We start from the raw sequence: 27,649 nt of genomic DNA on the forward strand, positions 1-27,649 counted from the left end.
GTTGTAGGTCCTTCCCTTTCATCACTTTAAGTATATCGTGCCACTCCCTTCTGGCTTGTAGAGTTTCTGCTGAGAAATCAGCTGTTAACCTTATGGGAGTTCCTTTGTATGTTATTTGTCATTTTTCCCTTGCTGCTTTCAATAGTTTTTCTTTGTCTTTAATTTTTGCCATTTGATTATTATGTTTCTCAGCATGTTTCTCCTTGGGTTTATCCTGTATGGGACTCTCTGCACTTCCTGGACTTGGGTGGCTATTTCCTTTCCCATGTTAGGGAAGTTTTCGACTATAATCTCTTCAGATATTTTCTCGGTGCTTTCTCTCTCTCTTCTCCTTCTGGGACGCGTGTAATTCGAGTGTTGTTGTGTTTAATGTTGTCCCAGAGGTCTTTTAGGCTGTCTTCATTTCTTTTCCTTCTTTATTCTGTTCAGCAGCAGTGAACTCCACCATTCTGTCTTCCTGGTCACTTATCCGTTCTTCTGCCTCAGTTATTCTGCTATTGATTCCTTCTAGTGTAGTTTTCATATCAGTTATTGTATTGTTCATCTCTGTTTGTTTGTTCTTTAATTTTTCTAGGTCTTTGTTAAACATTTCTTGCATCTTCTCGACCTTTGCCTCCATTCTTTTTCGAGGTCCTGGATCATCTTCACTATCATTATTCTGAATTCTTTTTCTGGAAGGTTGCCTATCTCCACTTCATTTAGTTGTTTTTCTGGGGTTTTATCTTGTTCCTTCATCTGGTTCATAGCCCTCTGCCTTTTCATCTTGTCTATCTTTCTGTGAATGCGGTTTTTGTTCCACGGGCTGCAGGACTGTAGTTCTTCTTGCTTCTGCTATCTGCCCTCTGGTGGATGAGGCTATCTAAGAGGCTTGTGCAAGTTTCCTGATGGGAGGGACTGGTGGTGGGTAGAGCTGGCTGTTGCTCTGGTGGGCAGAGCTCAGTAGAACTTTAATTCGCTTGACTGCTAATGGGTGGGGCTGGGTTCCCTCCCTGTTGGTTGTTTGGCCTGAGGCGACCCAACACTGGAGCCTACCTGGGCTCTTTGGTGGGGCTAATGGCAGACTCTGTGAGGGCTCATGCTAAGGAGTACTTCCCAGAACTTCTGCTGCCAGTGTCCTTGTCCTCATGGTGAGCCACAGCCACCCACCACCTCTGCAGGAGACCCTCCAACACTAGCAGGTAGGTCTAGTTCAGTCTCCCCTGGGGTCACTGCTCCTTCCCTTGGGTCCCGATGCGCACACTACTTTGTGTGTGCCCTCCAAGAGTGGAGTCTCTATTTCCCCCAGTCCTGTCCAGGTCCTGCATTCAAATCCCACTAGCCTTCAAAGTCTGATTCTCTAGGAATTCCTCCTCCTGTTGCCGGACCCTCAGGTTCGGAAGCCTGACGTGGGGCTCAGAACCTTCACTCCAGTGGGTGGACTAATGTGGTATAAGTGTTCTCCAGTTTGTGAGTCACCCACCCAGCAGTTATGGGATTTGATTTTACTGTGATTGTGCCCCTCCTACCGTCTCATTGTGGCTTCTCCTTTGTCTTTGGATGTGGGGTATCTCTTTTGGTGAGTTCCAGTGTCTTCCTGTCAACGATTGTTCAGCAGCTAGTTGTGATTCTGGTGTTCTCACAAGAGGGAGTGAGAGCACGTCCTTCTACTCCGCCATCTTGGTTCAGGCTCCTACTTATTTTTTTAAATTAATTAATTAATTATTTTGGCTGCGTTGGGTCTTCGTTGCTGAGCACGGGCTTTCTGTAGTTGCAGCGAGCGGGGGTTACTCTTCATTGCGGTGCGTGGGCTTCTCATTGCGGTGGCTTCTCTTGTTGTGGAGCATGGGCTCTAGGCGTGCGGGCGTCAGTAGTTGTGGCATGTGGGCTCAGTAGTTGTGGATTGTGGGCTCTAGGGTGCAGGCTCAGCAACTGTGGCACACGGGCTTAGTTGCTCTGCGGCATGTGGGATCGTCCTGGGCCAGGGCTCAAACCCGTGTCCCCTGCATTGGCAGGCAGATTCTTAAATACTGCACCACCAGGGAAGTCCCAACCACCTTGGTTCCTGATTGCAAAATTCAAAAGTTTACTCTGGCTAATTTAAAGAAAAAAAACAGAGCTCACAGAATGGCTGGAAGACTTGACAATTGGAAGTCAGGTTCTCTCTCTGGGGCTGGGCTCATCTTCCCTAATTTCAAGAAAGCCCTACCTAATACCTGAAAATAGGATTTTATTAGCAAGAATGGAAAAGAAATAGCTCCTCTGTATTGGGGTAACCAGTCTCTAGAATGGCTCCCAATGACCCTTGTCTCCTGGTATTCACACTCTTATGTAGACCCTTCCCAAATGAAATAAGGCCAACCTGGGTAATTGATAGGATATTGTGGAAATGACAGAGTGTGACTTTCAAGGCTAGGTAATAAAAGACCCTGTGGCTTCTGTCTTGCTCTCTCACTCTAGAGAAAGCCAGGTGCCATGTCTTCAGGACACTCAAGCAACCCTATGGAGAGGTTCATTACACTGAGGAACTCAGGCCTCCTGCCAGCTTCAGTTTTCTTGTTTCCTCATCCATAAAATGGGTACAACAATCACCATCTTGATGCCTTTAAAAGGTAATTGAGGGACTTCCCTGGTGGTCCAGTGGTTAAGACTCTGTGCTCCCAATGCAGAGGTCCCGGGTTCTAGCTCAGGTCAGGGAACTAGATCCCACATGCATGCCGCAACTAAGAGTTCTCATGCCACAACGAAGACCCCACATGCTGCAACTAAGACCCGATGCAGTGGAAGGGAGGGAGGGAGGAAGGAAGGAAGGAAGGAAGGAAGGGCAGGAGAGAGAGAGAGAAAGAAAGAGAGAGAGAGAGGGGGAGAGAGATAGACAGAAAGAAAGAACGAAAGAAAGAAAGAAATTGAAAGAAAATTACCTTCCAAAAGGTAAAGAAAAGCCCTGCATAATCTGAGACCCCATTTCCTCTCTTCCTCAGAGTCTACCTGTCATTGCTATTCCTGGGATATGCTAACCATCCCCCTGCCTAGAGTTTTTTTTATTTTTTTGGCTGAGCCACATGGCTTGTGAGATTTTATTTCCCCAACCAGGGACTGAACCCAGGCCACGGCAGTGAAAGCGCTGAGTCCTAACCACTGGACCTCTGGGAAATTCCCCTGCCTGGAGCTTTTGCACTGGCTGTTCCCTCTGCCCGAGTACCCTTCCCGAAGATATGCTTCCTCACTTCTCTTAGGTCCCTGCTCAATCATCACCATATCAGTGAGGCCTTTCCTGACCCCCTTATAGAAAATACCTCCCCCCTTCTCCTTTAATCCTTTAGTTTTCTCCCTGGTATTTATCACCATCTGACTTACTATAGACTTGTAAGTTTGTTATCTGTCATCCAACACCCACCAACATATAAGCAGCCTCCATGAGGTCAGGGACTTCATTTATAGCTACACCCTCAGGGCTATAATAGTGCGTGGCACACAGTAGGTACTCAGGAAATATTTGTTGAATGAATGCATTGCTGTGGCCATGGGGTGAGGTACTATGATTGACAGCCCACTCTGGAGGAAGCACGTGGGTAGAGTGGGAGGGGTTCTCCAGAGAAATTAGGGAGCGCGGTGCACAAACAAGGCTGCTGGGAGAATCAGTGAGAGCTGGGACCCCCCCAGTCTTAATAGTCGGATACTTCCCACATTCGCGATTCCTCTATTCTTCACAACACCCTGGAGAGGTAGGTATTATTATTCCCATTTTATAATTGAGGCAACTAAGGCACAGAGAGGCTAGGCAATATATGAAGGCCACAGAGGGCTTCAGGAAAGGGTCCAAGGCCAAACTCATGTGTATGGACTCTGTCGCTGCATCCATTTCATCCCTATCCTACGGTGCTCACTAAACACCAAGGGGCGTGGCATCCCCTGGCCCTGCTTCTCGCCCTCATTTCCCAAAAGCCCCCACCAGTGTCAACCAAGTGAGAGAAGCCAGCCCCAGCCTTCCTCTGCTCCCCAGGCTCCAGGGCGGGCAATGCCAGGAAGGGTTAACAAGGAGTGTTTGTAGCAGTCACTGTCTCCAAGGAGAGGAAAGCAGAGTGGAGAGGCCGACAGCCAGACTCCAGGCTGGCCGGTGGTGGGTGGGATGCAGCTAGCACAGCCTGTCCAGCCCTGGGGGGAGAAAGGAGTGTCCTCACCTCCATCTGTCCTGGGAGGTGGCGACCTCTGAGCGGACTGGGCAGCTGGGGTGTGAGGTCGCTGCAGGGCTACCAAGTGGGAAAGTTCTGGCAGGGACTGAGGAATGGGGAGGGGGAGGGGGCAGGCCTGGCCCAGCCCAGTGGCGGCAGTGACAGTGGCTGAAGCCAGCGGCAAGTAGCAGAGCCGTCCTGGGCTCTCAGAGGACAAGGGGAACCCCTGAGTCAGGGAGAACCAGCCAAGACCCAGCAGGTGGTAGGAGTGAAGACACAGCTGTGGGAGAGAGGAGGCAACTGCCCCTTCCCCGGCTGGTGGTCCAGCCATGTCCCAGCCTGGGGTTGGCAGGAGGAGGCCTGGGACCCCGAGGCCTCCGGTGAGCAGCATCCGGCCCTTTAAGTCCAGCGAGCAGTACCTGGAAGCCATGAAGGAGGACCTGGCCGAGTGGCTTCGGGATCTCTACGGGCTGGACATCGACGCAGCTAACTTCCTGCAGGCACTGGAGACAGGCCTGGTGCTGTGCCAGCATGCCAACGCCGTCACTGAGGCCGCCCTGGCCTTCCTGGCTGAGGCACCTGCCCGAGCCCAAAGCATTCCCCTGCCCCGGGCCGGGGTTTCCTGCAATGGGGCCGCCCAGCCAGGCACCTTCCAGGCCCGGGACAACATCTCCAACTTCATCCAATGGTGCCGCAAGGAGATGGGTATCCAAGGTAAGCACCCTGGCCCCCCCCTCCCCAGACCCTTATCTTGTCAGGCGTCAATCTCCTCTCTGAGGCTCAGGCTGCATCAGGGGTCAGGAGCCACGGTCCTCCTTCCAGATTTGCCTTGGGCCAGCTCATTCCTTTTCATGCCTCCGTTTCCCAATCTCATAGGAAATCCCCAATAAATAAATGTGTTGATTGGATGATTCGAGCACCTATCTCCTTTGGGTAGCGCGTCGTGCTGGGCACCGAGCGCTAAGAGGGCTGAGAACCAGTGCCAAGAAGTTTGTGGCCCAGGAAGAGAGACAGCTGAGAAGATGCATAAATTATAGCCCAACGTGGTAGAAGCTCAAGTAGAGGCATCTGTGCTGGGGAGACAGAGGCGGAAACAGCCACCTGATGGGCCTGGAAAGACCATATAGTGGATGGAGATTTGAGCTGAGTCTTGGAGAATAAAAAGAAGTTTGGTGGACAGGGAGTTCTAGGCAGGGGGGCACAAAGAAGGTGTGTGTTTGGGCTACAGTGGGGTGGGGAGGGGACAGGGGAGGAGGCAAGTGGATGTTAGGGAGGGGCCAGCCGTGTTTGGGGCTTCCAAGACTCTAGGACTGATATCAGGCTCCCTCACCTCCTTGGCCTTGGACCCAGCAGCGGGGATGAAGCTGGATGCCGCACCATCCTTCAGACCAAAGGCAGTGGGGGTGTGGCAGAGGGAGGGGGGTCAGGCCTGGCCTACCGGCCAGTCGGTGGCAACACAATACGGAACAGGACTGGAGGGTTGATAAAGGCCAGTGTTTTATCGGGCACTTACCATGTGCCAGACATTGCCTGCAAACACATAACTATCCCTACAACAACCCCATGAAACAGACTACTTTCCCGTTTTACAGAAGAGGAGACTGAAGCTGGGACTAGCCCAAGGTCATACATACGGTGGGTGGGAGCGTCAGGGTTCCAAAGCTGGCAGTCAGGCTCCAGAGCCTGTACTCACCCCAGCCTGGCTATGTGTGGGCTGGGAGTTGAGTCTGGGGTGCCTGGTGGTTACTGGAGGTGAGAGGCGCGGATGGGAAGCTTCTTGCTCCTGGACCCATCCTGGCAAACAGAGCGGGGAGAAGGGCTGGTGGAGTTAGGCTCCTTCGCTTGGCTGTGTCCCCTCTTCTCCCCCCCACCCCGCCCCGCCATAAGGCAGCCACCTCGTCTTGCACTCAGTACCTGAGCAATTCTGTCCAGACCCTCCTAGGGGCTGGCTTGCCGCCAAGAACCTGAGACGCAAACCCCCATCCCCCATGCCTGCGTCCGCGCCCTGGTCCAGGATGGCCCCAGGGCTATCCCACCTGTTCCGCTTGCTTGCTCCGGGCAGGTCAGCAGGGATCTCAGGCTGCCTACCCTCCTCTCCCCTCTCCCGCCCCGGCCAGAGGTGCTGATGTTCGAGACGGATGACCTGGTGCTGCGCAAGAACGTGAAGAACGTGGTGCTGTGCCTGCTGGAGCTGGGCCGCCGGGCCCGGCGCTTCGGCGTCGCGGCGCCCAGCCTGGTGCGGCTGGAGGAGGAGATCGACCAGGAACTGCGGCTGGAGCTGGCCCTGCCCCCGCCCGACTCCCCGCCGCCGCCCGAGCCCCCCACGCGCCCGCCCTGCCACTTCCGCAACCTGGACCAATTGGTGAGGGCTCCGGACACGCCCTCGGCCCCGCCTTCCTTCGCCCCGCCTCCCTCTCCCCCTCCGTATCCGGCCCCTCTGAGCCACCCCCTTCTTCAGCCCCAGTCCCCTCCTCGACACTCTCTCACCGCGTGGTTAAGTAAGTCGTGTCCACTTGGAGCCTCGATGCTCATCGTTTTCTTTATGAATCCAGCACCCTACGCCTCTCTCGTTTAAACCCCGTGGGACGGTTGTTAAGAACGCAAACCTTTTCTGACTGCTTGGTTTAAGTCTTAGTTCCACTGCTTTGCAGCCGTGTGACTGGGCAAATTATTTGCCCTCTCTGTGCCTCAGCTCCCTTATCTGTACTGTGGGGATGTAACCGTGCCTACCTTCCACGACCGCGGTGGCTGTTAGATGAGCCAGCGCACGTGAAGCGCTCAGCCAGTGTCTGGCACAGAGGGTCCTGTCCTGGGAGTTAGCACTGACTGTGACTAGGAATCACTTCTACCACCAAGGAATCGAGCTCAGGGAGGTTTCTTACCTTGCCCAAGGCCTATAGTGCGGTGGAGGCAGGATTCCCACCCAAACCTGTCAGGTTCCAAGGTCCACCTTAACCATCACACTCCACGGCCTCTGTTAGCTGACTCACGAGGGTGCTGGGCCGTAGGTGACCACTCAAGGTCTTGTTCTCTTTGAGCCATTAAAAGCCTTCTCTACTTGCTTCTCAGCCCCCAGCCCTGACTTGGCAGAAGCCTTGGGTCTGGGGGGCAGGCAGGCCGCCCATTGGGCTTGACCCAGCGTGCAGGGGGAGCTTGGCTACCTGGGCAGAGGGGAGGGCTGAACCCATTGCCCACTGCCCGCAGGTTCAGAGCCTGGTGAGCCGCTGCACGTGCCCGGTTCAGTTCTCCATGGTCAAGGTGTCCGAGGGGAAGTACCGCGTGGGAGACTCCAACACCCTCATCTTCATCCGGGTAAGCCCCTGGTCGGGGGTGGAGGGCCCTCTCTGGGGTCGGCAGAATCAGGTTTCCTTCCGTGGGACTTTGCCCAGGCCTGAAGGCAAGGACAGGAAATCACCATTCATCCCCAGTTATCAGGCCTTGGGGCTTTCCTTCTCTCCCTTGGAGAATTCTAGAAGATTCCTGACAAAGTTGGCAAACATGTCCCCTCCGTCCATGAAGGCAGCCAGAACCAGAACCCCGCCCATCTGCCTCCACCTTAGTTCAGAAGGGGGTCTCCCCAGCCAGAAGTGAGGATGAAGCGTACTCCCACTTTTCCACCCACAGGCTTGGTCACAGCAAGGAGCCTGAGACCCCGGCTCACATGCCCAGCTTGGTGCCTTCTGAGTGGCAGTACAAGTCTGAACTGTGCCTCCCACTACTCCCCACTCCCCACCCCCTCCACCCCGCCCCATGCCTGGCCACCCGGCCAGAAACAGTCTGCACCTGGGGGTGTGGCCAGCGGCTCAGGGGCACAGCCAAGCCTTCTTCTCCTTGAGTCGGGCCACACCTGGAGGCAGAGCCAGCTCCCTGGGCCCTCACCCAGAGCCTGAGCCAAGAGCTCTGTGAGGATGGATTGTGGCGCCCCGTTTCCACTAAGGAAGTGGACGCCTGGAGAGGCTACGTGACCTGGAGTGGAGTCGGGCCAGGACTCCTGCGGGTCCTTTAATACACACACCACGAGAGCAAAGCCAGCGCCCCCCCGTTTCTGATACAAACGTGCACAGGCGTCAACCGCTTCCCAGGAAAGGGAGAGGAGGGAGTCGGGAGGTAGTGCTTGGGAGATCCCTGGTCTCGCCGTGGGGCAACTTGCTGTTTGTCAGCTTGGCCTCCACCCTTGACAGCATGTGCTATCTGATGCCAGTCCTGGAGGGGACTCAGGCTGCAACATAGGCACGCTCCCAACTACACGTGTGCATGTGTACGTGGATGGGAGCAAGGGCTGAAGGCCTGCAGGCTGGTCTATGGAGAGGGGACTCCCTCACCTTGCCCTCCACCTCACCCTTGCCCCCTGCAGATCCTCCGGAACCACGTGATGGTGCGTGTGGGGGGCGGCTGGGACACACTCGGTCACTATCTGGACAAACATGACCCCTGCCGGTGCACATCCCTCTGTAAGTCCCCTGAGAGTCCCTTCCCTATGACTCCAGGTCGGGAGGCCGGAAGCAGACGCGGGAGGTAGGCCTGATCTCCAGGGGCAAGAGGTGTGCAGGGGATGGAGGAAGGAAGATACTGTAGAAGGTACAGGTGTGGGTGGCCTCTCAGTTCTAGGCGGAAAGCGGGCCAGCCACGGTGCAGTACCAACTTGAGCCACAAGGTGGCGCCAAATACACAGAGAATCAGCATTTGGTCATGAGGGCATGTGGGCAGGGCTTAAGTCTGGCTCTGATGGAGGCACCAAGCATGATTTGGAAGGGTCTTTAGTCTTCCCGTAATGTCCATCAGCACCTCAAGCTACCCCAAATAAGCATGCAATCTAAGTTAAAGATGTGGACTTGCAGCTTTAAACAAGTCCCCCAGCCAGGCCCTCTGACCAGATTTCATCCCCTAAACCCCTCCCTTGAGGAAATTCTGGTGCTGTCACTGTCACAGTAGGTCCCACTGTCTCTAATGCGGGATTCAGGGTGTGGGACAGCTGGGGGAGGGAACGGTGGACCCCATCAGCAGGAGTTTAACCCTTTCCTCCTCTCCTGTCTCTGGGGGGCTGTGTTGGTAGCACACAAGACGGGCAGCTTCCTGAAGCCCCCTGTCCCACTGGTGCAGCATGAAGTGAGGGTGGACGATGGGCCCTCACAGCCCCAGACTACAATGACCATCAGCCGCTCCCAGAGCCCCCTGCCCTCCGTGGACTGGAAGACATACACCTCTTCAGGTCGAAAGCAGAGGCCCCCTGCCGCCTCCTCCCCTACACCCCACCGTGAACGGAGAGCAGGGGCAGGGATCCTCAGAGAGACAGCACCATTCCCGAGGTACTGGGGAGGGACAGGGCAGGGCCTCTTCCTGCTTTGGAGTCTACATTCTCAGAGGCCACCCCACCCCAAGATAAGGGGAGCAGGTCTCCCAGCAGTGCCCCTATCCCAGCAAGACCTCAGGTGTTCAGAACCAAAAAACACCCAGTACATTTAGGATCATCTAGTTAACTTCATACACCCTCCCATTTCACAGATGAGAAGGCTGAGGCCCATAAAGGGAACAGACTTACCCACGGTCCCTCTGCCATTTCATGGTAGAGCAGAAACTAAGACCCTCCCCACCCAAGACTGGTGACCTGTAGTTGTGGGATCCGAAGCAACCTGGAGTCCAGACCAGGCTGCTTTCTATCTGCTACACAGGGAATGGGGGAGGACAGACTTAAACAGTATCTGCTGTAAGGAAGAGTCTCTGGCAGGCACGGGGGAGAGGGAGCGTCTGCTTCATTCAACATGAAGTCTGACCCCCTGGGAGTTCTGGCTGGGGAAAGGCCATCCCTTCGCAGAGCCAGGGGACTGGGAGCCAGGGGACTGGATCAGATAACCCTGCCGATAACCTATGATTCTCCCTTTCAGGTGCCAGGAGAAGTCACTCGCTCCGTCTTGGAGGCAGCTGCCAGATGGGGACAGCCCACCGAGCCCCCAATCCTCACCTACTCCCAGGGGCCGAGGCACACAGTGCACCTCCTCAGGGAAGAGGGAGGACAGATACCCCCCTGAACTCCCCAGAAGAAGGACTCCCACATCTTGGGTTCATGAGGAGACAGACAGCTGGGGAACTCGTGCCAGGACCCCCATCCCCCAGGGACTCCAAGCCCCTGAGGCCACTACCACAGAGACACCAGCAGGAGGAGCATCTCCCCTGCCTTGTTCCTCCAGCCCAGCCAAGTCTGTGGGCCCCAGGCCACCACCCGGGGATGAGGCCGAGGGTGCCTCCTCCCAGCTTAGGGAGACAGTATCTGTCCATTCTCCATCCCCTGTTAAAGGACCCATCAAGATCCTGGTCCGGTTGCCCCCAGCTTGCCCCCCGACTCTGGGAAGAAGCTTTCCAGGGACTGCAAGTGGAGGTCCCAGGACAGAACTGGGGAGAGGGCCCATTCCATTAAGGGCCGTCACTGGGGACCTGTCTGGGTCCAGACATGGGGACTGCTCTGTGGAAGAGAGGCAAGAGGACCAGAAGCTGGATGTCCAGGTGACAGCAGAGGCCGGAGAGCCCTGGGGCCTGGGCCCACAGCACCAGGAGGGGAGGTACACTCCCCTGCCCTCGGGTGGGATCAAGGAGCAAGCCATCCACCACAGCCTTGGGGAGCAGCTTTTGGCCAGCATGAAGCTGCTAGAGGTGGCCGCTGTCTGCCCCCAGGGCGCAGCGTCTGGAGTCGTTCCTCGCAGTGGAGTCTACGTGCCCAGTCTGGGTGGGCGGTGGCCTGAGCCTGGGGGTCCTTATGACAAAGTCATCCAAGAGCTGGCTCAGGGCCCCCCACCCCTCCTTAAGGTGGACCTGGGAGCCTGGAAGGCAGCCCCTACAGGCTGCCCTAAGCCGGCTGTAAGTGCAGGCCCAGGAAGCCCAAAAGGGAAACTGGGAGCCGAAGAGAGTGGGCTGAGGACAAAAGCAAGCCCAAGTGCCAAGGGTGCCAGGACAACCAAGGTCCCAGCTCAAAGGGGGCAGGACTGCTCAGCCCCTGCTGTGTCTGCCACCCCAGAGTCCTCCACACCTTCGCCCTCCGCCCCCAGTTCTGATAAAGCCAAGGCATGTCCAGGCAAGGGCAAGAGAACACTCCGGAAGCCCCGGAGAGTCCCATCCATCTACAAGCTGAAGCTCAGGCACAGGATTCGGCCCCGGAGAGACCACAGGCCTGAGAAGCAGCCTTCACGAATCCCCAAGCCGTTGACCTACCTCCACCTGGGTCCAGCCAAGGCACCCCCCAGGGGCAGGCTGGTGAGAGCAGTGCTGGGCAGCAATGGAGGGAAGGCAGCCCTGGGGGATGGAGCCTCGGCGGGGGAGAAGGAGGAGGGAGAGGAGAGGAAAGGGCCAGCTGCACCACTGGAGAGCAGCTCCCCGCCTTTGGAGGGTCAGGGGCCTCAGCAGCTTGATCAAGCCCCCGCCTCACCTGAGGAGGAGTCTTGGGTGTGAGAAGGCGCTTCTCCTCCCCGAGCCTGTGGGTATAGGGGAGGAGGGAAGTGAAAAGATGCCCGTGTATTCGTTGCACTCCCAACTGCAGGAACAGAAAGGAAGGTCCCTCACCTCAATACAGGGCCTTGGCCAGGAGAGTTTAGAAGACAAACAGAGACTCCATCTGGTCGGTTGAGCAGGAGGGCAACCCATGAGTCCCAGTCCAATTCCAGGGTGGTAGGGCTACTGTCTCCCAGAACAGCTCCCCAAATTCCTGTGCTCTGTCCTCCGGCCATGCCCATTTCCACAGCTCTTATAAGTTATTAAACGTGAGTGGGTCTGTCCCTGAGCCCCCAGCTCTTGAGTCCTTCACTCTACCACGGTGCAGGAAGGTGTGGCAGCATTTCCCCCGCTGGAGGGGAAGAGGGGGAGGGAGCTGGGGCGAGAGAGGTTTCCCCTCTGCAGCCCCAGCCAACCTTGCCAGACAGCCCTTCTCTCCTGGAAGAGGCTGCTGCATGAGCATCACGACAGGGACAAGGTCGCCCCACACAGGCTCCTGCAGGACTTCAAAACTTTGCTCTGGGGGGCTGGGAACTGAGATCACTGAGTCAAGAGGGATGGCTGAGAGCATCCCTTAACATCGACACGCCTGGAGTTACGATGGGTGTGGGCCGGGGTGGACGCAGAGCCTCGGCCATGAGTGGGAGGAAGACACAAAGGCAGAACCTGGGATTGAGTCCACGTCTGAAAGTCTTCCCAAGAAAGTGGCAGAGGGAGATGTTATGCTTCTCTTCTGAATGGTTTTGATCACCTGGCGGGGTAGGTGGAGAGGAGATGAGTCCCCAGCTCTCCCCCTTTCCCTTCATTCTCCTGGTGGGCCTGGGCTTTAGGACTCAGGCCACCTCATCGCCCAGACCGTCTGTCCCTCCAGAGCTCAGCAGGCAGAAACCCTGCAGGGAGTCCCTTCCTTCCCACGGCAGGAACTGAGCCAACACCTTGGTACAGAAACGAGGGAAAACACTCCCTGATTTTTAATCTGACTTCTGATCACAGCGCAGTGGGCGTCACACACACTTCCAGACCCTGTGGTGGGAAACCCTGGGGAAGGGAGGGCAGGGTGAAGGACAGACACTCAGAACGGGGGCGGAAGGAATCAAAATCAAAGATCTGGGGTGAAGCGGGGGTGAGAGGGTGGGTGAAGGGGGCCAGCCAGGCAATACATTCCAACGGCTCCCACAGGGGGCAGCCAGAGGCCTGGGTCCCTCACTCTCACCTCAGGTGCCTCAGAGCTGGGGGTGACAGTGATGGGGCAGGTGAGACGCTGTCACCACTCACCCCATCCCCCTGGTGAGTCAGGGGGCAGGGATGCAGGGGATAAAGGGGGGCAGCCACTCTTCCTTACCCTCCCAGCCACTCCAAGGTGTGGGGGGGAGGGGAGCCACCTCCTCTGCTTCAGAGGGAGGCTCAGAGAGGGCAGGTCACTTGCTCAAAGTCATGCAGCACAGCAGGGACCAGAACCCCAAAATACTGGACTGCCCAAGGTCAGGGCAGTCACTGTCGGGCTGCGTCACCCCCAGTGAGCGGAGTGGGAATCACCTGGGGAAGCAGAAGAGAGCATCGAAGCTTCCCTCTCACGCTGGATCTGGATGAGAAGTTTGCCACCCATGACGCCTCCCCCAGACTCCTCTCCATCACCACCCCGAGCTACCTGGTTTCCTGGTCTATACGCCACAGCTTGGCTACATCGAGGCTAGGCTGTTCTCTCCGTCTCTCTTCTAACAAGGGACCTCGCTATCCTCCCACCAGAGAAGGGCTGAGGGCTCAGCCTCAGGGAGAACTTGGCTAGGCGGCCGGGGACTCGCACCATTTCTCCCGCCCTCCAAATCCCCCAGTAATCCCGCAGGTCACTCCTAGTATCTTCATTACTTTTGTTATTTCTAAATCGGTACAAAACTGACAGTGATCAGCTCCGGTGACAAGAGGTAGAAACTGGCCAGGCAGCCGGAGAAAATGGGGCGGAGTGAGTCAAGGCATGGGGCCAACTGGTGTCGGGACGAGGGGGCGTCAGATCCTGAGGGCCTCCATCCAGGGGTGGGGATGCCGGTATATCTCCCCCAAGCATAGGGGTTCCCATAATTCTTTTCCCGGCTCGCCCCTCCCCAGATTAATCGGGGTAATCTGAGATTCAAGGCGGGCAAGGTCTGGGGCAGTCAGCTTGGGGTCAGATGGGGAGAAAGAGTCTTCCCTGGCACGACCTGACTGTCTCCCTCCCACACCCCGCCCACCACCAGACACTCCCCCCTCCCCCCCAAACATCCTCCAGTCTGGCAGACCACTGGAAGCTGGCATCATGGAAATAAATCTATCATTTGTGGGCATTCCCTCTCCACACTCGGTCAAGAAAAAAATGTTGAACCCAGAGGGTGATCTGACTTTAGGGTCAGGAAGTGGGAGAGGGGCACCCGGCAGGGACGGACCATCGAGTTAAGGCTGGAAGGTAGCTTGGTGCGTCTATTGGGGCTGTTGGGCAGGGAGGTCTCCCTGGAAGCGGGGGGAGCTCTGCCTTCTCCCCCTGACTGATCCAGGACTTCAACCCTCGGACCCCGGTTGTGGTCCCTGGGCCACCCGCATCGCCCCGCCCCGTGCCGGTGGTGCTGACGGTCAGAAGGCTGGCCTCACGAAGAGGTGCTGCCGGGACCTGCGACAGGGGGTGGATAAAATGAGAGCCCTGTGAACGAAGCTGGAGGTGGCGAGGGTGGGTAAGACAGCTGAGGACCAACTGACGCTTGGGCAGACAGACAGACACGGGAGAAGAAGACGCGGAACAATGACAGACACTTTCTGGAGGTGACGGTTGCGGGCCCGGTCAAGAATGCACCTCTCCACCCCCGCCCTCCGGTTCACGCGCTCACCCCCAACCCCCAGGGGCGGCAGCGCTCCTAGGGGCCCGGCCGGGCTCTGCACGAACTACAGCACTAAAGGCGGCCGTCCCAGGAAGACAGACGCGGGAGAGGCGGGAGAACGGGGCAGCTAAGGAGAAGCTCCCTCTCGCCCTCCGCCTCTCCCGGGGAGAGCGTGGCTGCGGGGGCGGCCCAGGAGTTCTCTTCCTGCCCCTCCCCGCCCGGGCCCGCCGGGGCTGCGGCCCGTGGGGCGCGGCGTCACATGATGGCGCAGCGGTTGCGGCGCAGCGCGCCCTGGAAGCGCAGGGCGGCGTGCACGTGCTTGCAGCGGGCGCAGCCGACGCTCTTGAGCAGCTCGCTGAAGAGCAGCAGGATGTGCCAGTTGTACTTGGCCGAGCACTCCACGTAGCCGCACTTCCAGGTCTTGCGCACCAGGTGTGACACGTTCCAGCGCGGGATCACGCGTCCGCGCTGCAGGTCCCTCTTGTTGCCCACGATGATGATGGGCGTCTCCGAGGTGCCGATCACCCTGCTGGGCGAGGTGGGAATCTCAGAACCCCACAGTCTAGTCTCACAACCTCCCCACCCCGGGCCCCGGACTTCAAGAAGGGCGGGCTGTGCCTGGTCAATACTACTACTACCATCCATCTGTTCCAGGCGCAGCGCTGTAACTGACGCAACTGATGCAAAAGGTGGGTGTTAATGTTCTCCCCATTGTACAGATGAGGAACCTGAGCCTGGCTTAAAGTCATGCGGCTGAGGCGCCCTGGAAGTCTCCTTCCCCTAGCCTCTGCTCTTTACTGCACTAGACTAGCCACCCCATGGTAAGGGTCCCAAAATGAGTTAACAGAAACGGGGACGGCAAAATGTCGTGAGTGTGTGTTTGAGTATGTGTGGGAACCAGAGGCACGTGATCTGTTTCCCTCCCACTGCACCCTTTTCACAGGAAGTGGCCAGCATAGGGGCACCCACTGAAGTGGCAGTGGAGTGTATCCTGGCCCCTCACCTCGTCTCTAGGATCTGCTGGCGGATGGTCTTGACGTACTCAAAGCTGTCAAAGCAGCAGATGTCGTAGACCAGGATGTAGGCGTGGACGCTCCGGAGTCCCCTGCAGCAGGCGTCTGCCCACTCCTGCAACACCCCCAGCCAGCACCAAGGTCAGAGCAGCCATAAGGGCTCCCCTTGCCCCCAGCCACCTCCCGCCATACACAGCACTCTCACCTGCCACTGCACCCTAAGCCTTGCACACTCACCGATCCCCAGGAGGCCAGGCCCGGGGCACAACGGCAGAGCTCAGGTGTGGCTTCCCCACCTCCAAGCCAGGATGGGGCAGGGCCGCTGTCTGTCCTGTGCACTCCTGGAGCTGAGATCTGCCTTGTCCCATTTTGTCCCCCAATCCATCCATCCAGTCCTTTGTTCGATTACATTTATTAAGCGCCTCTACGAGCCCAGCCCTGAGCTAGTTGTTGGACCTGTTGAAATCCTCTCTATCTTCCCAGGCCTCAGCTCAGATGCCTCTTCCTCCTCTAAGAAGCCTTCCCGCAAGCAGGGGACTATTCCCTTCATCCTCTGTGTTCTAAGAACAGTTCAATTATACCTTGGTCAGAGCTGTTTCCATTCCCAGGTCCCCACTTCTGCTGTGAGCTCCAGAGAGGACCAGAGTCCAGCCTTCCTCGTTTTTACATACCTCCTCCTCCTAGGCTCTTTAATTCCACTACCTAGGCTGGTGAACTCTCCACGGTCCTGAATCCCACCTGGTCCGTGCTGGAATCAACCCAATTCCTGCCTGTAACGCAGCCCTTAGATTGCTACCTGATGTGCCCCTTCTGTTTGCTTCACTCTGCCCTCAAAGTTGAGAAGAAGGAGGCCTGAGGAGAAAAAGGTTGAGACTGGATGCCTAATGGGGGCTGATGTAGAGCAGGGCCCCAGGGCAGCTCCAGGGAGATGGAACTTCCTGAATGCCCGTGGCAAATTCTCTGGGAAGGGCCCGCGGCTCAAGCGGAACAGGCCCCAGGCAAGCCTGAGTGCACGAAAGAGAAGATTGCTTAAGAGATGAGTTAGCTAATTAACCTGCCAGCAGATGAGAATTGCAAGGGCAGCAGCAGAAAGCAGCCGGAGTGTGGAAAGAAGGGCCTCCCTGAAGTCTGGGGAGGCAGAGGCCTCCCAGGACAAGGGGAACTAGGGTTTTCTCTAGGAACTAGAGCCCCGGCAAAAGACGAGAGGGAGAGGCAGGCATATCTCCTGTGCCAGCTTATGAGCTGAATTGGGGTAGGGATCAGGCATGGAGGACTACAGCTGGTTCTACACTGCAGAGAAGGATTAAAAGGGAAAAGACTTGGGCGACAGTGGTGGAGAGTTAAGTCTGACTCCAGAGAAGCACTTCCCGATTCAAAGGCTTAGAAGCGGCTGCAGTGGATTTCTCCAGGGAGATGATGTGGCATCTTTTCTTTGCGCTGAGTTTTAACTTTGGTGCAGGGGGAAGATGCTGAGGACAAATCTAAAATCATAGGAAACCATGAACTGGTTTCTCAGGCCAGGAAAGACTGTATTCCACTGGACACAGGACCTCTGGGAGCTTGGGACCCCAGAGTGTACGCTGTTCCTCCTCCATCCCATGCAAGGAGCGGAGATCAGCAGGAAGTGGGAGGGATGGGGAAATAGGCAGAGAGGCTCCCACATTCTTCCAGCTCTCTGCTGGGGAGAGGGAACAGCTGCCAGCCTTCGAGGGAGACAGCCCCACCTCTCTCCCAACATGCTACCTCCTCAGGGGGGCCTCCAGGCTGCCTCCCACCCACTTCTCTCTGGGGGCTCCTAAAAGGGAGAGGAAGAAGGCTCCCGATTGGCTGGGTTGCCCCTTCACCCCTGATTGAAGGGAGGGAGTAAGAAAGCTCAGCTTGCCTTCCAGCTAGCTCCATGCAGCATTCCAGATGGTAAAAGACCATCTTGGAGCTGTATCAAGACAGAGAAGGAGCAATGGAAACTGAGTCCAGTTCCAAGGACACAGGAGCTGAGGGAGCCTCAGCCACCTGGGTGCCAACCATGCATTTGCTGCTCCTTCCTTGGGTGGGTTGCACACGCCCTCTAACCTCAGCTTCCTTCTCTGATAGGAGGAGAGAGGCTGCAGAAGCAACAGCTGAGACGACCCTAGAAACGCCGCTCTCCTGGGCTGGATCTCATCTGGCATTGGGGAAGAATGTATTCTTATTTTCAGACAGTAACCAGTGGGATTCTACTATTTGATCTTTGGGGCATGCAGGATCCTGTCTCAGCATTTCTTTGCTCAAAGTCCCTTTCTTGTGCTTCAGGGGTGAAGTCTTGGACATCCCTGTAGAGTCCAAAACTCAGGGTCAATCAGGAAGAAAAAGGCCAATGATCCAACAGAAAGATGGGCAAAGGCATTAATAGTTTTCAGAAAAAGAAAGGCAAAGGCCCTCAAACATATGAAAAGATGCTCAACTTCACTCATAAGCAGAGATGTAAATAAAAAGTACACTGAGATTATCCTATGTCATCTATCAGACTGTCAAAAATCCAAAAGTTTGACAATACACTCTGATGGCTTTAGGGAAATGAGCACTCATGTAACATCCCTCACAGGAGCACAAACTATGCACCTTAATGGAGGGGGGGGGGTGGAATCTGGCACCTTCCTAACTCCAGTTGCATTTATCCTTTGACCTAGCAATGCCATTTCCAGAAATCGATCCCACAGATATGCCTTCCTGTGTACAAAATGACTATTACAAGGCTATTCACTGTGGCATTGTTTTGAAGCAAAAGTTTGGAAACAACCCACTTGTCCAACAAGAGGGGACTTCATAGTACATCTTTCCAATGGGATACAGTGTAGCCATGAAAAAAGAATGAGGAAGACCTCTAGATACTGACATGGAAAGACCTCCAGGTTAAAATGTCAAGCCAAAAAAACAAACAAACAAAGAAAAAACCCAAACAAACAAACAAAAGGTGCAGACAGTTTTGTTTTTGTTTTTAATGCAAGAAGGGAAGTAGAATAAGAATACATTTTCTTATTTGTGTAAAGAAAAACTGGAAGTGTGAATAAAAAAACCAATGAGAATGGCTATAGAATGGGGCAAGAGCTGGGGTAAAGGGAGCAGGGGTGGGACTGAGATTTCTTTGGGTGTACTTTTTGTTTGTTTGTTTTAACAAAGTTTGGGCTTTTAAATTGTATCTTCCCGATTCCAAAATCGAAATTACAATTTAAACACACAACAAAATGTGAAAAATAAACCCAGCTCAATGCACAGGACCAGAGCGGGATCTGAGCATCCACTCAGGCTACTGTTAGTCTCCTCTGGAGGAGAAATAGAACACCTGACCTTGGACCCACTGCCCTGACCTCACTGTTTCCAAGGCGTGATGTGTGGATCAGGCTTTTGTCTTTGGTGCTGATGCTCCCACACCTAGGATGGGAGAGACAGGTGTCCCCGAGGTTGGGCAAAGGTCCTCCTGCCCGGACTTGCTGACACAGTGCTGAGCCTGAGCCCTTCCCCAGCCCCCAGCTCCACCCGAGAGATTGCTGTATTTGCACAGTTACAACTGGCCAAGCGGTGGCCCCTGCCCTCGGGGCCTCCACCGTGCCTAGAGAAACTTCTTCCTGGAGAAACTCTGTGCTCTGGTCAGGGGCTTCTTTGGTGAGCCAACATGTCTAGGGCTCAGCTTCCCCCTGCACCCGACCCCCGCTCAAGCCAGAGGTAGAGAGCAGGAAGAAGGACCCGGTCCTGCAGGCTGGACCCTGTAAGCCAGGGCACTGGGGGCATCTGAATCCAACCCCTGCAGGAAAGGCCGCCCCGAGGGCCAGTCCTGAGGTCAGGGGACAAAGCATCACTTAAGAGAAAAGGCCCTTGGGCAAGAGATCTGATTGGGGTCTCCAGTCTCTGAGAACACACCTTTCCCAGGTCCCAGCCTTTTCTTCTGTTGTCCCTTCTACAGATGACGTGGGTCTGAGGCCATGGGAGGCAGCGCCCAGAATATTAACAAGCATCTGGCGCTCTATGCCTTTCTCTCCACTGCCCCTTACCTGCCCAGATCCTACCTAGCTAAGACATCACCTCCTGTGACCCCCACCCTCACACACCTTCGTGGGACAGATGCCCCTTCAGGGCTGTCTTAGTTCCCGCATCCCCTGCAATCATGACACTCATGGAACTATGTAATAGCTGACTGTTTGCCTTCTCACCAGACTATGAGTTCCTTGAGAGCAAACTGCTCTGTCTTGAGCACCATTCTATCCCAGTGCCCACCACAGGGCCTGGTACACATTAGACGTTCATCAAATATTTGTTGAATAAACCAGTGCACAAATGAATGGATTCCTGGCACAGCTCTAAGTAGGGCGGCCCGTGGTGCAGCGCGGAGTTCTCAAAGCCAGCAATAGGGCCGGAGCCAGGAGAGGGTTGGGGTCCAGGCTCTCCTCCACCCTGTCCCCCACCCCCACCCCCCTACCTGCAGCGTATTGACAGGGAAGGCGCTGATGGGCGGGAAGTCGAGGATCTGGAGGTCGTGCACGTGGCCGTTCATGACGACAGCAGGCAGGTAGAGGCGGCGGGCGGTGGTGGGCACGCAGACCTCGCTGAACTCGTTGTACAGGAACTGGCGCACGATGGCACTCTTGCCCACGCCTCGCGCCCCCAGCACGGCCACCCGGTAGGTGGAGACCATGCCTCCCGCCCCGCTCCGCCACCTCGTCCTCGCCGCTGCCTGGGGCTCCCCCGGGCTGCATATTCCAGGGGCTGGGGGCTCAGCCACCGTCAGGACCAATCATCGCTGCCCCTGCTTGCCCTGGGCCCTCTGCGGCCTCCACCTGGACTGTGGAAACAAGAGGTGGGCTTGGTGGGGCTGGCTTCTCCTCCTTGGACATATCCTGTACTTTTCTACCTTGGGGAATGTCACTGGAGCTGTTACTACTGCCACTTGGGATGCCTTCCCTTCCCCAGAGCCCCTATCCCATCTATCCAGAACCTCCCCATCCTTCCTTCTCCATTCTCCCTGCCGTCCATCCCATCAGTGGGAATCAATCTTTCTTGACTTGTATTATGACCTGACTTTTGGCCGGTCTGACTCCCAGACCCAGGCAGGCCGCAGAGCGGAGTGGAAAGAGCACTAGACTTGGCTTCAAGTCCCAGCCTTCCCACTGAGCCCGGGGCAAGACAGCAACGCCTCGCAGCCTTGGTCTCCTGGTCCACAGGAGACCAGGCCAGTGCGTGTCCGTGGAGGCAGTCCTGGCATTTTGTGGAGAGAGAATTCTTTATCGAGCAGGGCATTTCACATCCCCAGCTGCCTGGAGGTACTTGCCAGCAGCAGCCTCTAGTGACCATGATGACCCAAAATGCGCTCCCCCCACCTTCCCAAGCACCCCCTGCTGAGAATCCCTGGATTGGCCGATGACTTTGGCTCTGTGGAGCGTGACACCTGTGGAGCAGTTACTCTAAGTCAGCATGCCCACGTGGTTATCCTTAGTCGATACAGTATCCCCAGGTAATAGGTATTCCCACTTTGGAGAGAAGACCCACAGGGAGGGAGACACGAGCCCAGGCACACAGCTGGGAAAGGCGGGCTACTCCTTTCTACAATGTTGCAGTACTTCAGCTTCCAAGTTTAGGGATTCTAGCTGGCGTAGGCCACAGGCCAAGGGCTGGGTCTGATTATCTGGCAACCCCCTGAGCTCAGAGGACCTGGCATGCAGCAGGTGCCCGGGAAAGGGCTGCTACAGGATTGAACCTTGACATGGATTCGTTAGCTCCTTCTTGCTCAGTTTCAATGACTTTAGAGCATGGGTATAAATCCCAGCTCTGATGTTTCCTGGCTGTGGATCTGAGCCACATTCTGCACACTTATAAAGAAGGATCGTTAGCCTCTACTCCTGAGATAATCCAAGTAAACCTCTTAGCCAGGTGCCTTCTCTTTCTGTTGAGGATGGTGACCAGGGAGGCTGGTACATGCCTGAGACCTCCTGTTTGGGGACTATTCCCAGGAGGGTGACACCAGTGCCTGCTAAATGGGTCCAAGGCAGATGGGTTTGCTGGGTTTGGATGGGGCCATGCTTTCCAGCACATATGCACGTTTTCTCTGTGGATGCATACCCTTTCCACATATGCACAGCTCACAGCAGAATGTCCCTCAGTCCAGTCCGTCCTGGTTCAGAGGACCCAATCCACAGGGCATGTCACATACAGCATAGTAAACCAAAGGCAGGATCTGGAGTGAGGTCCACCAGCATTGGATTCTCCGCTCTGCCACTCACCTAAACTGTGATCTTCGGCAGGGAACGTCATAGGGTGTTGTGAGGCCATAGGGTGTTGTGAGGCCGGAGTAGGTGTTCAATAAACAGTGGCCATTGTTATGCACAGGGGTCCTTCACTCATCGATCACAATGGGACCTCCTAGCCATCCCAGATGGGTCACTCTGCACTACTGCACTGTTGCTCACGTACATGTAGTGTGTGTGTGTGTGTGTGTGTGTATGTGTGTGTGTGTGTGTGTGTGTGTGCAATTCTCCCCATTTTATTGAAGGTAAAAACAAAACCAAAAAAACCCCCACAGATTTAGGGATGTGAAGACCACATAGCCAGTTGAGCTGTCAACTAAGACTAGGACTCTCATCTCCTTCCTGTCCCATGCAGTGTCCCTTCCCAACAAGTGCTTCTCTATTTCTGTGAGCTCCCAACTGGGGGAAGTACCAGCCCCTCCTCCCCATAAATCCCTCCAGGGCCCTGGGCTTCTCAGGCATCCCTGGACACTGTCAGCATGGCAGAGAGCCTCAGCTGGGTTAATTACATAACCAGCACAAGCAGGTGGGGAGGGGGCACCTTAGGGGAGGGAGAGAAGGCAAAGAATACCAGAAGTGTCCCGGCCTCCCCCTGGGTGTGGCAACTTAGAGGGATCTAGGATGTAGCCTACCTGCAGATTCTCCTGGATAACCCATTCCCTGCCCTGAAATCAACCCTTTCTGGGGGAATAGCTGGGAAATAAAAGCGGGGCACAGCGCTAGAGCCAGGGAGGGGGTGCCAGAGAGGCCCCTAGGCTGGGGACAGCCTCCTGGAAGGCACGAGGCCCTGACTCAGAGGTGACTGGTGTCCCCTCCCGCTTCCCAGGCAGGGGTCCTGGGTCTAAGTGTTTGTTAATGCAACATCCCCAGCTGGGTGGGGGTGGAAGAGGGCTGTCCGGAGAGGCAGGGCCCAGGCCCCTGAGCCTCCCTCCCCAAGGCCTGTGCTCTGCAGTGAGTCTGCAGACAGCGCCCGGGGACATACACTGGGGCCAAAGCCTGCTTCTGGTTCCTCCTCCCTGGACCTGGACGCCTGAGTCCCAGCCTCAGACTGAGGGCGGGGGCTTTGCAGGTCCCGTGGGCCGAGTCACACGTCTGCCCGCTGTCTGTCCCCATCACATTCATGTGGGAGTGGGTGGGTGCGGGCGTCGGAGGATGCTGAGCTCCCTGTGACCTGATTGGTGGGAGTTCTGGGTGAGGGGGATGCCGGAGCCCAGCCTGCTCTCCGCCTCCAGCACCTCGCAGGCAACCCCCCTCACCACCCCGCCAGCACCAGCTCTCACGTGGCCGCCCCGCGCCGCTTCCCCGCCAGTCCGCCGGCCCCCACCTCCCTTCTCGCCCCCGTCGCGCCTCCCCATTCCCCCACCGACCCACCCCGGCCCCGGCCCGCCCGCTCGCCCAGCCTCCCGCTGCTTACCCGGGGCCGTCCTAGCTACCCCCAGCCCGGGCCGGCCGGCCGGTGGGGCCGCGCTCCCCCCGGGCTCCGGTGCTGCCCCCCGGCTCCCCGGCCCGGGGGGAGAGAGGTGGGAGCGCCCCCGGCTGCGCAGTCTGGGCGGGCTCAGGGCGGGCGCGGGGCGGGGGGGGGGGGGGCAGGTGCTGGCCGCCGAGTGGGTAGGACACCTCCAGCCCGATTCTCCCTCCGGAGCGCGCCGCCCGCTCGCGCTGGGAGGAGGAGGAGGCGGGAGCGGGGCGGGGGGCGGGGGGCGGGGGGGGCGTGCCCCGCTGGCGTTCTGCTGGGTCCCTGAGCCTGCCATATTCACTTGGGAAGCCCTGGACAAATTCTTTAATCCCGAGCCTCGACCTTCACCCCTCCCAACTCGCCCTGCGGTATTTTTAGCTCTAACCTGGAGGGCTGGGAGAAAGGGACCGGAGAGGCCCTAAAGCCTTTGGCTTCACTCCATATCCCACCCCCGCCACACACCCCAGGTTCCCTCTCTAGGTCTCTTCTGACCCTTCCCAGTTCCGTCACTGGACGGTCGCCCACTGTGTGCCTTGCACCGTGTGCTAGAGAAGCATCCAGACTCCTCTCCGCCACCCCACCGGAGGACTGCGAAGGGTGGTCATTTTCACCCTTCACTGCAGCAGGGAAAGAAGAGCAGAGCAGGCTGGCAAAGCAAAGCTCATCCCAGGCCAACGAATGACCTCCATCCCCTGAAACGACTGCTCCCCTCTCCTCTCCAGAGGGGGTGATACCAGCATTTGCCAGGGGAGAGGGCAGAATCGCCCGTGTATTTACTCTAAAACAATCGTGGTCAGTGTCGATTAATTTAAATGACACTTTTAAATGAACATTTAATGAGTATGTGCCAGGCAATGTGCTCTCAGCTTTGCCTGCATCTTCAAAGTTAACGCTCACAATACTATGAGGTAGATTCTGTTTCCCCCGTTTTACAGATGAGATAGTTGAGGCTGAGAGAGGCTGGTCTTACTTAAGTGTAAAATGCGGAAGACAAAAATTGGGAGTCTCTAGCGGGGCAGCCACTGACGAACTTGGCCAGGGGCCCACAGCTCATCAGGGAGGCCAGAAGCACACACGTGGCGCGAATATATGATGTGTGCAGAGTCAAGGTTCTGGGGAAGGGTAGACGGAGCAGGCCAACTAGGGAGAGGAGTCAGTGGAGGCTTCGGAGGAGGCAACTTTCAAGGAAGAAGCCTTGAAAGAAGTGGATTTCGGGTGCAGGGTGGGGGAGGGTGTGGAAGAGGAGGGTTCAGATGAGAGAAGTTGGGAGCAGTTACAGGGGTTTGAGAAGGGGGTCCAGGACACAGACAGGCACGGGGGTGGGGGCGGGGGGCTGGAAGCACAGGGAGAGGAGGCTGAGAGGTTGGTGGAGGTGAAGTCACGAAGGCCTTGATTGCCGAGGAAGGAGTTGGGATCTAGCCCTGTTTGGCTGGGATAGCCTGTAAGCGTTTTGAAGCAGGGCAGCAACCTGGTCAGTGGTGCAGGGAGGAGGAGAGGGAAGCTGGGAGAGATCTCCCAAGTGCTTTTACCCCTGGACCCAGCATCCCACACTGTGACTTCCTTCCTATTCTTTCTAGTACTAGTGGGCTGAGCACCCTCCCGGTCGCTCCCCTTCCCTCTCCCGTCCAGACAGAGAGTACAGTGGTTACGAGCCTGGGCTTCAGAATCAAGCAGATCTGGAGTTAGGTCCTGGCCCTACCACTTACTACGTGACTGAAGGCAAATTACTTGAACGCTCTGAACTCTATGCCTTATTTGTAAAATGAAGAGATGATCAGTTGTCCCCACAGCATAAATGAGCCTGTGGTGTGTAGAGTCTGTAACGCAGTGCCTGGCATGGAGTCTCACTGTGTGGCCTTTCGTTTTTCTTTTCTGTTTTAGAGACACAGCCATTCAGAGGGAAGGTTGAACATGACCTTGGGAAAGCATTTCCATTTCCATTTATGCTAAGATGGCTCCTGGGTGCTGGGTAGGGCTTTGCAGAGAAGGGCCAGGGCAGCTAGAAGCAAATAGAGGGCTGAGAAGGAGACAGGGGGCCCCCTCCTGGAGTGCCACTTTTGTTCTGGAGACATCAGATTTACTGGCCCTGTGGAATTGCAACGGTCAACCAAGTCAACCAAGAGACTCCTAAACTTGATTAAATCATCCAGGGCACTACCAATCCCCCCACTGTATTTGAAAATCTTTCATCCTTACCCCGCCCAAGGATCCCAGAATTTATGTCTACTCCCCCAGGCTATGGCCCGCCATTCTGGTTCTATTTCAGCCCAAGGGAGACTAGAAACGAGAAATCATGCAATGCTCACACACACCTTGCGGCCAGGCTTCTCAGAATTCTCAACTTAGCTATACTAGGAGAACACAAAGCCTCAGGTTCATTAAGGGGCCTCACACTGGCTTGCAGTGATGGGTCACTTAAAGCATTATATCTTACATAAAAAAACAAACCCATAGTATTAACATAAAATGCAAAATGTGCCTGAATTTAAGACTCAGTTAAATCATCTTGGTTCGCTGAGCGTCACTTTGGTCTAAGGATGTACGCCCCTAGGAGCCTATTCACTCTTCTATGATTAGGATTACCTTGGTGAAAAAACCCGAGAGGCTCTGTCCTTAGTCTGTGGCTCTGGTTCAGCTGAGGACACCTGAGGTTTAAGGGGATGGAATGCATGGGTCCACCTGCAGCATCTGAAGCCCAGACACGGAGCGGGACAGAGAGGACGAGGACCCGAACCTGCCACTCCGCCGCCCCTGCTCCATCGTAGCCGAGGATCCCACTGGCTTTCAGAAGCTGGCTAGCCAGATCCTGGGGCCTTTAACCGTAAGTGGAGAGTGAATGAAACAAGGGAGGGAAAGCCAGAGGCTAGGCTAGACTAGAATATCCTCCTCTAATACCTACCCAGTGGGAGAAGGCGGGTAGTGGAGTTCTCTCAGTCCCAGAATGTTGGGGCAGTCCTGTCTCAAAAGGATAATTCCGGAAATTAAGTCCATCTGGATCTAACCAATCCCTAAATTAGTCTTCCTCTTGTTGGCAGCATCAAGAACAGCAGGGCAAAAGCTAAATGAGAAACTGAGATGGCAAGTTTGGAGCCAACTCGGAAACTTTTCAAGAAACATCCTTGTTGCTAATAACATGTCTGGGGGCTGGTGGGGATTCTAGGATTAGTGTTCAGGAGACAGAAATGGGTAACGACGGGGGAGGTGTGATCTTTCCCAAGTGCCACACCAGGTATTAAAATAAACAGGCTCTTGCCTCCTGGAGCTGGGGGTGGCAGAAAAAGAAATCTGGGTCCAAGCAAAACCAGAAAAAGCATCAGTGCATGAGGTGGGAGTAGGAAGGCTCCAACCCGGGAGTCCTCAGCTGTTCTCTGGCCTCAGAAACAATGTACAATGTACCTGAGATCGCTGGTGGCGGGGGGTGTGGGCAGAGAAGGATGGTGCAATCTCAGGTGGAGGTCTGGGGGCCAGTATACCCTGCTTTTGGAGACTGAACACACTGGGACCTTAGGGGCTTAGCAAGGCTGGCTTTTGGCCTGGTGGCACAGATGAAGGGAAGCTGTAGTAGTTAAGGACAGAGGGAATCAGAAGACGTGGCTTTGCCTTCTCTCACCTGAAAAACGGGGATAACGCTCTCAGTTCACGAATGGGCAGGCATCTCGCGCGTCTCGTGCATGAAAGTGCTTTACTGTTTTTCAACTGCCACAAGAGCACCATTACTGCAGGAGAGGCAGGAGGCAGACAAGTGTGAGTCTTTCTCTGGCAGTGAGTCTCAATCCAGCACTTCTAGAAACACCTGAGGAGTTTTCTGAACTGCAGATTGCCCCAGGCCCCACCCGACTGGCCAAGAATCATCAGCCTTTTGTGAAAGCTCTTGGGTGATATCGATGTGCACCCAAGAGTTGAAAGCTTCTGTCCTAAGGATTTTCTGGGCCAAAATTGACACTCTTAGCTGGTGAACCCAATGAGACCTCAGGAAGGCCCCTCCCTCTTCATATCTCTGACTCTGACCCCACTCCACCCTAAGTGTTACTCCAATTAGAGCGCGGCCTAACTGCAGCCAGCACGTGGAGACAACCAAGCGTTCCGCGAGTTCCTAGCTGCCAAAGGCAGTTTGTTCACGGTGTTTGGACATCCGTGTAATAAAAGCAGTTACTCTGCCGAGCATGGTGCAAAGCACCTTACCTACACTCACTCTACTGGTGAGAGAGGCTCAGGGCATCTGGGCATTGGATCCCTCAGCCTCCTTCCCCCACTCCAGGCTGTGGGAGACTTCAGACGCTGTCCACTCATCACAACCAGGGGCAGGGCCTCTAGCTTGACCACACCTAGCTCACGTGTCCCCCCGCAACACAAATGCAGGTGATTAGATCTGAACTCCTTGGGAAGTCTGCTTGAAAGCAGCATTAATTCTATCCACTTGGGAACATGCAGGCCCTGAGTG

At 55.9% G+C, this 27,649-nt stretch overlaps 2 protein-coding genes across 2 annotated transcripts; one reads left to right on the plus strand and one right to left on the minus strand.

Annotated features, from left to right (window-relative positions):
- Positions 1-13,361, plus strand: GAS2L2 (growth arrest specific 2 like 2). Its single transcript, XM_022552682.3, has 6 exons — positions 1-4,862; positions 6,266-6,510; positions 7,353-7,460; positions 8,503-8,599; positions 9,202-9,454; positions 10,031-13,361. Exons 1-6 carry the CDS (start codon positions 4,478-4,480, stop codon positions 11,583-11,585), a joined length of 2,643 nt encoding a protein of 880 aa, XP_022408390.2. The 5' UTR covers positions 1-4,477; the 3' UTR covers positions 11,586-13,361.
- Positions 12,137-23,174, minus strand: RASL10B (RAS like family 10 member B). Its single transcript, XM_089901051.1, has 3 exons — positions 19,931-23,174; positions 15,471-15,595; positions 12,137-14,993 (listed from the first exon to the last, which is right to left on the minus strand). Exons 1-3 carry the CDS (start codon positions 20,144-20,146, stop codon positions 14,723-14,725), a joined length of 612 nt encoding a protein of 203 aa, XP_089757177.1. The 5' UTR covers positions 20,147-23,174; the 3' UTR covers positions 12,137-14,722.
- Positions 23,175-27,649: the final 4,475 nt, after the last annotated feature.

This window comes from Delphinapterus leucas, chromosome 19 (assembly GCF_059928025.1).
Source record: "Delphinapterus leucas isolate spDelLeu-1000000601 "Yukka" chromosome 19, BTC_Dleu_Yukka2, whole genome shotgun sequence".
NCBI lineage: Eukaryota > Metazoa > Chordata > Mammalia > Artiodactyla > Monodontidae > Delphinapterus > Delphinapterus leucas.